The sequence below is a fragment of the Vicia villosa genome, linkage group LG3 (assembly GCF_029867415.1).
Source record: "Vicia villosa cultivar HV-30 ecotype Madison, WI linkage group LG3, Vvil1.0, whole genome shotgun sequence".
Taxonomy (NCBI): Eukaryota; Viridiplantae; Streptophyta; class Magnoliopsida; order Fabales; family Fabaceae; genus Vicia; species Vicia villosa.
Window position 1 is genome coordinate 201681107 of NC_081182.1, and position 12616 is coordinate 201693722.

Below are 12616 nucleotides of genomic sequence, written 5' to 3' on the forward strand. Positions count from 1 at the left end.
TTTGTTGTAGTTTGTTTGAAAAAAATTGAGCATGAATTAAATTACATGAAATGTATTAATTTAAAAAATATATAAAATATACCAGAAAACACAATAGTGGGGATTACAATGATGAATATAATATTTAAAAAAATTATAAATCGGTCAACCGAACCAAAACTATTAGTTTGGTTCAATTCTATTTTCAAAAAAATGTTAAAACTGAACCAAACCAAAGATTATGAATGATGGACCGATACAAAATTGAGGCTTAATAATGAATGGGATGTTAAAACTGAACCACACCAAACTGGTGAAGATATTATCGATTCAAATTTTTATTTATCAAAAATCAGTCCAAACCGATCCGATTATACCTCTATACCTTAATAAAATTAAAAGGTATTTAATTACTCATTAGATTTGATAGTACTTGTATCCATAGATATTTCTAACCGATAATAATTTTCAAAGTTACTTAATTATTATTTTATTGAATCTAAAATTATTACTTTTGGTTTTTTAAATATGAAATTATTATTATTATTATTATTATTATTATTATTATTATTATTATTATTATTATTATTAGGCTTAAATACACTTTTCGTCCCTGTAAGTTAGCGTGTTTTTGATTTTCGTCCCTGTAAGTTATTTTTTTGAGTTTTAGTCCCTATATCTTACTTTTTGCTCGAGGTTTAGTCCCTAAAGCCAAAATCCGCAGGAAAATCTGCAGGTTACCTGCGGATTTTCTTGTGCAATTTCCTACGGATTTGGATTTTAGGGACTAAAACGAACGCGAAATTGAAATATAAGGACTAAACCCCAAAAAAATAACTTACAGGGACGAAAATCAAAAACACGCTAACTTACAGGGACGAAAAGTGTATTTAAGCCTTATTATTATTATTATTATTATTATTATTTTATTAAATATAAATTTATTATATTATTATTTTGTTGGATGTAGTATAATTATGTGGTAAAAGAAGGAATAAATTAAATATAATTTATTTTGTATTATTTTATATTAAATTTAAAACTCTTTTATATCATTGAAAAATATGATAAAAAATTTAATTAATAATAATTATTTAAAATATTATTTTAAACAAAAATGTTTATGGATATTCATAAATATCTATCTATATCTATATACAAGCAGATACAATATCATATTATATTTGGCAATTTCTTAATCCACACCTTGATACTCTTAGGCATTTAGCGTAATTTTATTTATATCCCCCACTTTTGGAGATACATATTCGAACGTATTTTTTGGCTAAATTTTTTTTTTCTGGAGCTATATATATGGAAGTATTTTAAACTGGTAAACATTGGTAAAAACTTCAAAATATGGGGTCTATCCAGATATGTATCTACGAAAGGTTCTTAAGTTTTCAGTTTCAAAGAATATGTCGAAGAGATACCTCTGGAACCAATAAATATGGGGTCTTTTCGTGAATATAGATACGAAAAGAAGTTTGACAGAAAATGGTTGGTCCATATTCACCTAAGTTTTCTATAAATTTAGGGTTTCTTATGTTGTCTTTCACACAAACACAGATATGTCGCAATTGTATGATATCAACATGCGTTGGTATGTCGCAAATGTCTCCTACTCCGACGATAAAACACCAGGGTGGACGTTCAATGTAACGACCGTTTTTATTTTAATTATTGATTTAATTATGTGTTATGTGATTCATTTAATTAATTATGTGTTTATTAGGAGCTTATGTGTTATTTGTGTTATTTATTGAAATTATTAATAAATAACATATAGTAAGGTTATTAGTTATTGGGCCTAAGTTATCATTAGTAATTGAGTGAAGCTAATTAGAGCCCATTAGTAATTTGTAAAATAGTAAGGGTTTAACAAAACAGGGGTTTTAGAGAAATAGAGAATTAGAACTCATTTGGTGAAAATTGGGAAAAGAAGAGAAAGAAGAGAAGAGTGAAGAGAAGAGAGAAACTCAAGGTTGAAGATAGAGTTGGCTTCAATCCAAAATTTAAGGTAAAGGTGGGGTTCTTTCATGCTAAAGGGGTGTATGATGGTGTTTAGGGTGGATTTAGATGATATGTTGAACCATGAATTGAATGTTGTAGAAACCCTAGGTTTATGATGATTTTCCATGAATTTGTGATTGAAATCATGTTTTTGTTGATGTTTGATGATGAATGATGTTAGATTTCATGATTATATGTTTTTAATTGTTGATTGGTATGAGTTTTAGATGGTGGGTGTGTGATTACGCAGTTTTGTGTTTGTTGTTATTTTTTTGCATAATCGCGCGTCCGCTAAGCGGCCTCGGCTCGCTAAGCGGACACTGAGTGGAAATTTAAAAAATAAAAGAGCTCGCTAAGCAGAGCTGGTCCGCTAAGCGGAGCTCAGATTTTGGTTCGCTTATGTTTTCAGTTTGTGGAAGCGCACTTCAAGTTGGCTTGTGGAAAACTGAACTTCATCAAGCGCGCTAAAGGGTCGCTGAGCGGACCCTGCTGTACAGAACTTATTCAAACTTTGACATGATGTATCTTTTGATTCGTAACTCCTTTTTAAGTGTCGATTGAACCTCCGTGAAGCTCTAATCAATGTCTTTATAATGTATATGATTTGAAGACCTTTGGAAACCTTTTTTAATCATTTCTTGAATTGTATGTTATCGATTTAATGATGTTTTTGTGAAGTAGTATGTGATGTATGTTTGTAATTCCGTAACGATGTGATTGAGATGTGGTGAATTACCATGATGGTAATGATACTGTTATTGCCATAGAACCTTGGCATTGAGTTGGTGATGTTTTAGACGATGTGTGACATGTTGCTTAAGTTGTTTTGGTTGTTTAAGTTGTGTTTGTGGATGTACATCATTTGAGTCGCATCCATTGCATTGTTTGAGATGGCCTTATTGGAAAATGTTTTAGACAGCCTTAATGGAAAATGTTTGAGACGACCTTAACGTCAAATGTTTGAGACGGTCCAATGGCAATTGTTTGAGACGGGAGTTTTACTCCAACGGTATCGGATGCATTTGCATAAGTTGAGTCGCATATTGAGTCGCACTTTGAATGTTTGTGATTATGATGTGAATATTGTGACATGTAGATGATTGAGTTATGTTATTGAATACTTTATTGCAATGGAATAATAGTATAGTTATTTGTGACGAAAATTGTTGTAAGATGTTATGTAATGGGAAGTGGTGATATATGTAGGATCTTTACCATGCTTTGAATATTATCATACATTTCTTTATAATGAATGATATCTCATCCCTTCTGTTTGAATGTTACCCTTTGTTGGTAACGTGCAGGTAACGACATGGAGTAGCTGTTTACCTTTAGCTCGAGTCAGTGTATCTATGCTCTGATATGTAGCACTCGGGGGATGTTTGCGATGCTTGTTGCTTTATGTCGTTATATTTTGATTATGGCATTATGTCTTGTCAGATTTTGTTGTTGTTCTCTTTGTTTTGAGACATGTCGGATATTGTTGCCATGTTGACGTAGATTCTATGATTTGGATTATGATTTTAATTGAATTCTGCTGCGATATTGTGAACTATTTGAGTTGAGATGTTTAATGAAGTAAGATTCCTCTGTATACGTGTTATGTATCTATGATTATGAGCATGATTTGTGATGTTGTTTAAGTTGATATATATGACGCCTCAAATGTGATGTTGGTTTTTGAGATTTTGTACTCTGATTTTCCAAATGAATTGCGGAGTAGATTTGGGGTGTTACATTCAAACTCATCGATTACACGTCGCTCGACAATATCATTGATGAAATCGACTATCGCCTACCTTACGGAGACAAACGAAATGTTGTGAAGCTTAAGTATCGTTCACCTTCAATTGACAACGAATGGAATGTCGTTTACAGCAAATTTGAGCTCAAGAACCGAGAGGATGTTTTGTCGATGTGGCGAACGTACTTCGGTTTCGAAAAGAAAATCTCACTCGAGTTATAGCGACTGTACGAAGAACAGTCGAGTAAATCTTAGAGATGTGCAAGCGTCTACCAAGCTATTGAAGTGTAATATTTAATTTTTTGTTGAAATTATCAATATAATGTCGATTTAGTTTTATGAATGTTGATTTTTATCGTTGCAATTTCTAGTTTTCTTTCGTAAATATGCATACAGACATATTCCATAAATTTATCTCCAAAACAAAAAGATATTTTTAAAAGCGCACATGGTGTCTAAAAACCCTAGAGATGAGGTAAGAAATTCCCTTATATTTTATTCAAAAGAGTAGATAGCAAAAGACTAGTATCGGTGTGACCTTGGATAACCTAACACCTTGGATAACCTAAGTGACGTTTGAATGTTTTATTACTCCCTCCATTTTCATTTCACAATGTTCAATGCCATCCCTAAGTGAGGTTTTATTGTTTTAGAAATTACCTCCATCATACAATGATTCATTTAAAATATTTTTTATATATATATATATTAATTACATTTTTCTCATTGTACTTATTTTACATTGATTGATTCAATTGAAAAATAAATTTAAAATGAATTATTCTCTTTAATTCATCAGACTATTAATTACATTTTTATTGTACTTTCAAATCAATAGTATTACTTTAATCATAACGCTAATAGATGTACTTCAAATTGTATATCAACTTAATTAATTACTCAAATTACTCAAACTACTCTAACTACAATTAATTATGATATTTTAGTCAAAGAAATTCAATTTATCATTGTAATCACTATTTTGAAAACAGAAATCGAAGTAAAGCCACCACCATCTTCGTCACTTCCAAATAACCAGTTCCAAAGAATTGTCAACAAAAATCACCCACATCTTCGCCAATTGCAACATGACTTACCCTGCGATTTTTTGTTTCCTGGAAAAATTAGAATAGGTAAATACTCATCCTCCTACGAACTAGTGTTTCCTAGCAAAAACATCAATGGGAAAAAACCACTTCAAAGAACCCTCTGGAGTTTCTGAACTAGTTTATTATACAAATTTAAGTTCCAATAGATAATTGCTTTCGGCAAAATCATGCACCGATCGACATCCACGTCCTCCACCGTCTTCAGATTTAGCATCTTTATTATGAAATCTTCTACGTTTATCAGCATCCTAGTTGAACATCAAGCAATAGAAGCATGTATAATTAGGAAAAGAAAAAGGATAGCAGTACAAGGAAAAAAAAATCAATGAAAGTTACTGGTAGATATGACAATTTTTTATGTAAGGAAAAGACAAAAAAGAAAGGAGAGAGAACATGATAATTGTTAGTTTTGCTGCACATGGGTTATTACAGCTGGCTCACAGCTGGCAGCCTGTGAGTGGAGGAAGGGTCCTAGGAATCAGAATAAATGATTGGAGCTGCTGGTAGTTAGGGTACGCAGAAATTAGTAGTGGATATCCCACTTGGGAGAGACAAGGCCTATCTAAGAGCCTCTTTTACTTTTTCTATCTTTCTGCCAATTTTCTACAGCATACTACTTTTGTTTGTAACCCTAGATCCCATTTGAACTCTAGAGAAATTCAAATAAAAGTCAGTCTTTTCCTATATTATTCTGTTTCTGTTAATTTCCCTATTTAGATATTAAATTGATCCTATCAGTTACCAAATAACAAGCCATCAAAAGAAACTAAGCAGTACATGTTAAACTAAATTAGGACGATGTTATGAAGTTCAAGTAATAGAGATTCACCTGTAAAAATTCTAGCATTTGCTCTTCAATTGTACCACGCATTGCTAATGTTTCCACGTGAATAGGACGAGAAGCACCCATACGATGGGCACGACTTATTACTTGCTCCTCCATACTGACAAGGTTTTACTCAAGTTAGAAGATAATTAAATTGGACAAGAGTGAAAGTTAGAGTCAAAGTAGCATTAGCCAAATTGGGCAAAACATGAATCAGGTACGAACCTTCTGTCCCAAATTGGCTCCATCAGAAATACATGTGTAACAAAACTCAAGTCAAGACCCAACGCAGCACTCCCATCCATCAGAAGTGCCATACAACTTGAATCATGCTGGAACATGGCTAATGACTTCTTCTGTTTAAGACAAAAGTAAATTAACCAAGATTAGAGGTGCCATACAGCTTGAATCATGCTGAAACATGACTACTGACTTCTTCTGGTACATTTATATTTTCAGAAAACGCAAATAAGAACATGAGAATTCAAACTTTATACCTTGTGGCTAGATTGCATTGGGTTGAACATCCCAGTATATTTGATACCATTAACAGTCAACTGGAAAAATAGAAATTTAAGTTAAAAGTTTAATCGTTTGCAACAGGATAAAATATTGTGCATTTGCAAATGGTCACACTTGGTACTACACAAAAAGCACCTGCTGTTCAATGACATGTATATGCTCAAGAAACTGAGAAAATATCAAGACTTTTTCAGGGACCACGTTGGTGCTAGTCCTACTTGTAGAACATTCTTGGAATGGTGATTCGGCATGTCTTGTGTGCAAAGGAAAACTATTCTCAATATGCATCGCATTATTGCTACTGTCCATATACGAACTCGTTTCTTTATTAGTTCCTTGCAAAGCTTTCAACCTCTGAACAAGATATGCAACTTTAGTACTAGAAGTCGACTGCCAATCAGGATCCCACGTATCCTGTTCATTCAATAATCAACTGCACATGTTTAGCACAATGAAAACTTCTAAATAATAAACAAAACTAAAAAAAATAACTGAATGCCAACTGATTCCTCAATCAGAAAACATGCCTGCTTATATGAAGGTTGTAACTCAATAAGATCTTTGGGTACAGACCACTTTGGGTTAGGATTTTCTGGACGCGCCATTGTATCAGGACTCTGCATCTCATATAAGTTATCACAGCCAGGATATGTACATTTTGTCTTATCTAAGGAAACACAACCAAGGCACAACAGATGTCGACATGGAGTAATGAGAGGAAGCCGGCACCATTCCTTGCACCTACACAATTCATTAAATATTGGTAATAAATTATGTTGATGACAATAAGCGACTATGACCTGAACAAAATTAAAGAATAGAAATATCAAAATCCAAGTATTACCTGACACAGTGACCACCAAACAGGAGACTGTATCTTATGGAGGTATACTCCCCTGAAGTAGAATCTAAACCATTTTGTACTAACAGATCCATTGCTTCCTGAATATCTTCTCCAGCATGTGTAACTTTAATATGTCCAGCAACACAGCATGAAAGCCTGACATTTTTTAAAGTTTCACTACGAAATTTCCACTGTTTTGGATTCAGTAGACTCTCCACATGTGAAGGGTCATTCCAATCAGCCATCAATATATTACGCCGAACAGTGAGTACCAATTCATTGTAACTTCTAGCATGTTCCTCGTTAAAATCTAGTAAAACAACTTTCTTGATGCATGGTGGAATACTTTGTAAATCTACCTTTCTAGCACTAATAAGGCATTTCTGAAGTAAATGCAACAGACGAGACCGACCTTCTTCCATCTCTGCCTCAAACGGCCTAAGCACGCCGGCCTCCCATGATTTTTGACTCAGCCCATAAGCCTCTTCATGAAGGAACCTTAGCAATGGTTGTAGATGCGTAAGTTGGCTGTTAGGAGTGTTAGGTGTTGGAGTTCCAGTTAGTATCCATCGATTTGAAGCAACCAGTGAAATAGCCATTTGTAACTTGTTTGTTAAGCTCAGGCTTGAGCCAAGAGTATGCCCTTCATCTAAAATTATCCTAAACCAATGCACTTGCATTAGAGCACTCCTCTTACGTGGCCCCCATTCTGCACTCAAACGACTAAATGTAGTGATGACAACATCATAATCCCAAGCAAGAGAGTGTGCAGATGGTTTCAGATGATCTTTCCAAACATAAACCTGCAATTGACCAGGACTAACATGCTTTTCTATTTGTGCTTTCCAATGATCGACCAAGTTTGCAGGAACAACTACCAAGGTTGCTCTTGACAAGTATAACCTAACCAAATCTAATGGCTCACATAGAGCCATACCAAGGGCAGCCACATCAAAAGTCAAATTGCTAAGATTTTTTGGGTAGAACCACCTGCATACACCTTTCTCAAATCTCTTTGTGAGGCCAAATGCTTGAAATATTTTGTGGTATGGATTCAAAGTCCCATTAGACAAACGGCAATTGTTTAAAATAGGACTCCGTATACCATTTGTTTCCATTACTGCAAGCTTATCCATCGAAATTTTGGTCAACCAAATCAGGGCCTTCTTTGTCTGAGAATTTACCAATGAGCGGTGTTCCTTAAGAACACTGGTGAAAAATGATACGTTTTGTTTCTCACCTCCAGCAGTTCCTTTCAAGTGAAATCCTCGCAAGTAAGTTATCTCACAGCTATTCTGAATATATTGCTCTGGGACTCTACAACTCTGATATGAAGGGTCGGTGTTCATACTACAAAACCATGCTGCACTAGAATTATCCAAACTATTGTCTGCAAGTTTTCGCCATTTGTGACAAGCATCACACTGAATCCAATTATCACTATATTCCAAACAATCAGCTTTACGCTTCCCGTGCCACTTATAATTCTGCCCACTAAGGTTTGTATCAACAAGCTTGTTTTGAGACATAAGGGATGCAACATCCGATGCATGTTTTGTTTTAATTGGTCTTTTACCAACACTTCTTTCTTTGGAAGTCATGGCTTCCTCGTCATATGTGAAATGTAGATTTTTCTTTACTCGGCTAAAACTTCTAGTGCCTTGACTAGCAGGTGTATATTCCTCAAAGCAGACATCTACAGGTGATTTGTTTTCACCTACAGAACATGAATCACGAGATTTAGTGATTTCCTGACAAGGATTTAACAACTTGGCTCTTGGGGAGGAGTAACCATGGTTCTCATTATTTTTACCTGTATTTGGACACACACCCCTCTTACCCAAGATAGTACAACTAGTGATGTTATTACCACTGATCTCATAATAGCCACATTTTTGGGTAGAGCTATGTTGACACCAAACTACTTGTGTCCCATCTGGTGGATCCGCCAACGTACCTTGTGTCTTTGTGATAAGAGAAAGAGCTGTTACAGTCTTACCCAAGCCAGGCTCGTCACAAAACATTCCTCCACGAAAATCTTTGATGGTAGGAGCTTCCCCGATGACTATATCACCAGATACAGTATTTACATGGAAACTAAAGCCATCATCAGTTGAAAGAGCTACATATAAAGGATGTAGCAAAAGTTCAGCATTTCGCTCACGGTGCAACATCCACTCAACTGCTGCCTGCTGATGAGGAAACAGATTTAACTTTGTACAAGGTATTATTGAAGCAGCCAAGGATCTTAGATGATGACACGTTACAGAAACCCTAGTGAGGTCCATTGGGCCCAGGGAAGATATAATTTTAATTAAAATATCATCAGAGATCTCCCAAATCCCAGATTTGCAAGTGTTGTCCATAGGTTTTATCTTGGAAATATTAATATGTTGTTGTTTTCCTATACAAGGTGAAGGTACTGTCTTAAAAATTTCATGAAGTTCAAATAGCCTTTCCCTTGAAGAATCTCTCACAGAGGAATGGAGATTGCAACCAAGTACATGGCAAACAGGAAGGTTCCAAATGCTCTCATTTTCTACATGAGTCTTCCTACAGTAGTTTGGATCAGAAAGCATTGATCTTCTCTCATCCCAATCACACCTGCAGAGGCTCTAAACTGTTAGAAAACTATGATAGTCAAAGCTATAAAGTATACTCACAAAGGAAAATGACACAAGAGATCAGTCAATTTATATATTATTACAATACGACACACTTTTGAGAATACTACTGGTCAACGACTAGCTAGAACTAGAACACCGTTATAGCATGACCAAGTTAGAGGAGGAATCATGTTTGATTGAATTATAAATTTGGAACGACGAACTTCCTTAAGAAAGTATATTTATAATTTCCCTTCAAAGCTTTGACTAGAAAATTGATATGATGAGAATCAGTGAACATAAACTTTGTAGTTTAGTCAAAATATATAATCTTTTAGCATTGATGAAAGCTTTTACATTTCAGATTAAAAGTTACAAGAATATGGTAATACATCACTGTCTATTTGCACCTTATCCTAGTCAGACGGACTACCTTTTAGCTAAATCAACTCATATGTTTCATTCTATTTGAAGTCTCATGCTTTGACCATTAAAACCAGACAATGTGGGAAAGAACAAGCATGTCAATAAATAAAGAGTTATTAATCCTTAGGGGGGAGTAAATGCGAAAAAGTGATTAAAGAATCAAAATGAAAAGCATTCAGTGAAAAGTACAGACTTTAAGTTATCAAACAAATTATTAAAATTGTACTTCTCAATTAATATTTTCCATTTTTTGATTCATTCATCAGTTCCCTCTTTAGCAAGGAACCTCATAATTAGAGTGGAAAACAGTGATTAGCCAAGCCGACATGGCACACGGTATCTGAGCTTACATTCTCTCAACTAGTAAATTAAAAAGGGAAGTATATAACTATAAGAATACTAACAACACGCTATCTCCTATTGATTGAAAACCAAATAGCTGTCACTAAATCAAGTAATCACACATATTAAATAAACTCAAAAATAATGTCGCTAAAAAGCAACTATAGCGGCGCTACCCTAGCAGAATCTGAACAAATCATTGTTGTTCCACATTAGGCTAATTAGTACAAAAAGTTATCATATAACAATTATAGTGGCACTATAGCGTTGTTGCATAGCAGAGTTTGAATTATCAATCCGTTAGTATTTTCTTAGATATGGGATTGTTATTTTCTTAGTTATGGGCTATGAAGCACGGACTCCGACACGGATACCGGGACACAACACGATACTGACACTCCAACACTTATAATGCCAAAAACATAGGACACCGACACCACTACATAATATATTATAATCAAGATGAATCTCTTTAATTACTCAATGATAGTATTGCTTCAATACATGTTTAACCCCTTTTAGATGTGTGTGAGGTTTGTCAAAAAAATGTATAACGTGTTTTGAAACAAAGAAAAAAATGTACGAGGGTCATACTAGTGTCGGACACCGATTCAAAGAGTGTTGAAGCAAAGAAAAATAACTATTTTTTAAGAATACTAGTTTGACTTTCCCGACACTTGTCTGATTCTTCCGACATGTGTCATACCATGGTCATACAAGTGTCGTACTACATCCAACGCATTCAGACCTGCGACACATCTACTCCTATAACTTACACTTATAGCCTATAAGTGTAAGTGCTTCATAGGTTATGGGATTAACAACACTACTCCTAAATGAAATAGGCTTGTGTTTTGAATTGTGTATTAGAAAGCTTATTACTGGTGTAACTCGTATAACTACATATTCATTATAAAATTTCTCAAATGTCTCTCCTAATAAGAGATTGTGATGCCAAATTGCAATCTTAGTAAGTCATCATAAGTAAATCACATTGGTACTAAACAATTTCTCTAAAATATATAAAACATTATACATCTCCAAGCGGTAAATCAAAACCAAACGCAAATCAAATTAAACCAAACCAGAAACAAAAACAAACCTCAAATGACGAAAAACCGCGCCGGCAACCGAACCAGATTTCGGAAACTGCCAGCCACACCAAACCTGAACCGGAAGATAAACATCAACAATCACCACAACCCTAACCCTATCCAAAACCTCAACAACACACAAAACCCGAACATCAATCTCCAAACATTTCCGAACAACCAACGCATAAAGCTGATTCACAACACTAAAGCTCCCATTCACCGCACCAATCTTCTTCCTCTTCGCGCTCTTGCATTCTTCCGAATCAACAATAGGGACCAAAACGACGCCGTTCTGAGTACGGAATCCAGTGGATGCTCCGTCGTTGAAGATCTCGCAGCGGTCATTGAAACGCGCGTCGTTGGGATTATGCGGAGGAGAGAGTGTGAGAACGGTAGAGAGGAAACCGGAGAGTTTGAGATTCGGAGTGGAATCGGAAGTGGACATTGGTGGAAGGGTTCGATTTCGAGGGTTTTGGAAGATGATGGATTTGGTTGAATTGAATCTTTGATGAGAAAGAAAAATATGTGGAAGAAAAAAACCGTGGGAGATGTGAAGAGTCAAAAAAATAACCGTGGGGGTGTAGGTTGAGTGGGAGCGAGTTCAACTGCGGGAAAATGCATGGTGATTAAAGTTGGGGATTCTTTAAAGAGAATATTTATATGACATTTAATTTAATTTATTTTATTTTATTTTATTTTGGAGTCGCAATAGAAAAATTGTATACAGAAAATAACGATTGTTTCATATTAATGAAATTAATTTATTAATGAGTTGTTTCATATTTCTAAAAAAGATTAAATAAAAAATTGATTTAAATAGTACTTAAAAAAATTAATTTAAATATTTTATTATTTTACTATAATTTTTTTAATATAAAATTTTCAAAAAAAATCACTTAAATTTAAAATAGTTTTTCAAAAAAATCATTTTGAAATAATTTTTAAAAAAATTTTGTAATTTTGACGTAGTTTTATTCTTTAATAATTTATATTCGTTTTATTAGATTTCAAATTTAATTTTTTATATATAAATAAAAAAGTTTAATATTATAAAATTATTTTTGAAAATACAAAAAAAAATTAAACTAAAATAATTAGGTTTGTATTATTG

General features: G+C 34.1%; 1 protein-coding gene across 2 annotated transcripts; it reads right to left on the reverse strand.

Annotated features, from left to right (window-relative positions):
• Positions 1-4677: 4677 nt before the first annotated feature.
• Positions 4678-12117, reverse strand: LOC131593295 (F-box protein At3g54460). 2 transcript variants are annotated; one of them, XM_058865744.1, is made up of 9 exons: positions 11514-12117; positions 8851-9641; positions 7038-8754; positions 6721-6934; positions 6329-6607; positions 6169-6228; positions 5897-6027; positions 5675-5789; positions 4678-5093 (listed from the first exon to the last, which is right to left on the reverse strand). In XM_058865744.1, exons 1-9 carry the CDS (start codon positions 11948-11950, stop codon positions 4968-4970), a joined length of 3870 nt encoding a protein of 1289 aa, XP_058721727.1. In that variant the 5' UTR covers positions 11951-12117; the 3' UTR covers positions 4678-4967. The 2 variants fall into 2 exon arrangements, with proteins under 2 accessions (XP_058721727.1, XP_058721726.1); XM_058865743.1 differs by having other exon boundaries at positions 7038-9641.
• Between the last annotated feature and the right edge of the window lie 499 nt (positions 12118-12616).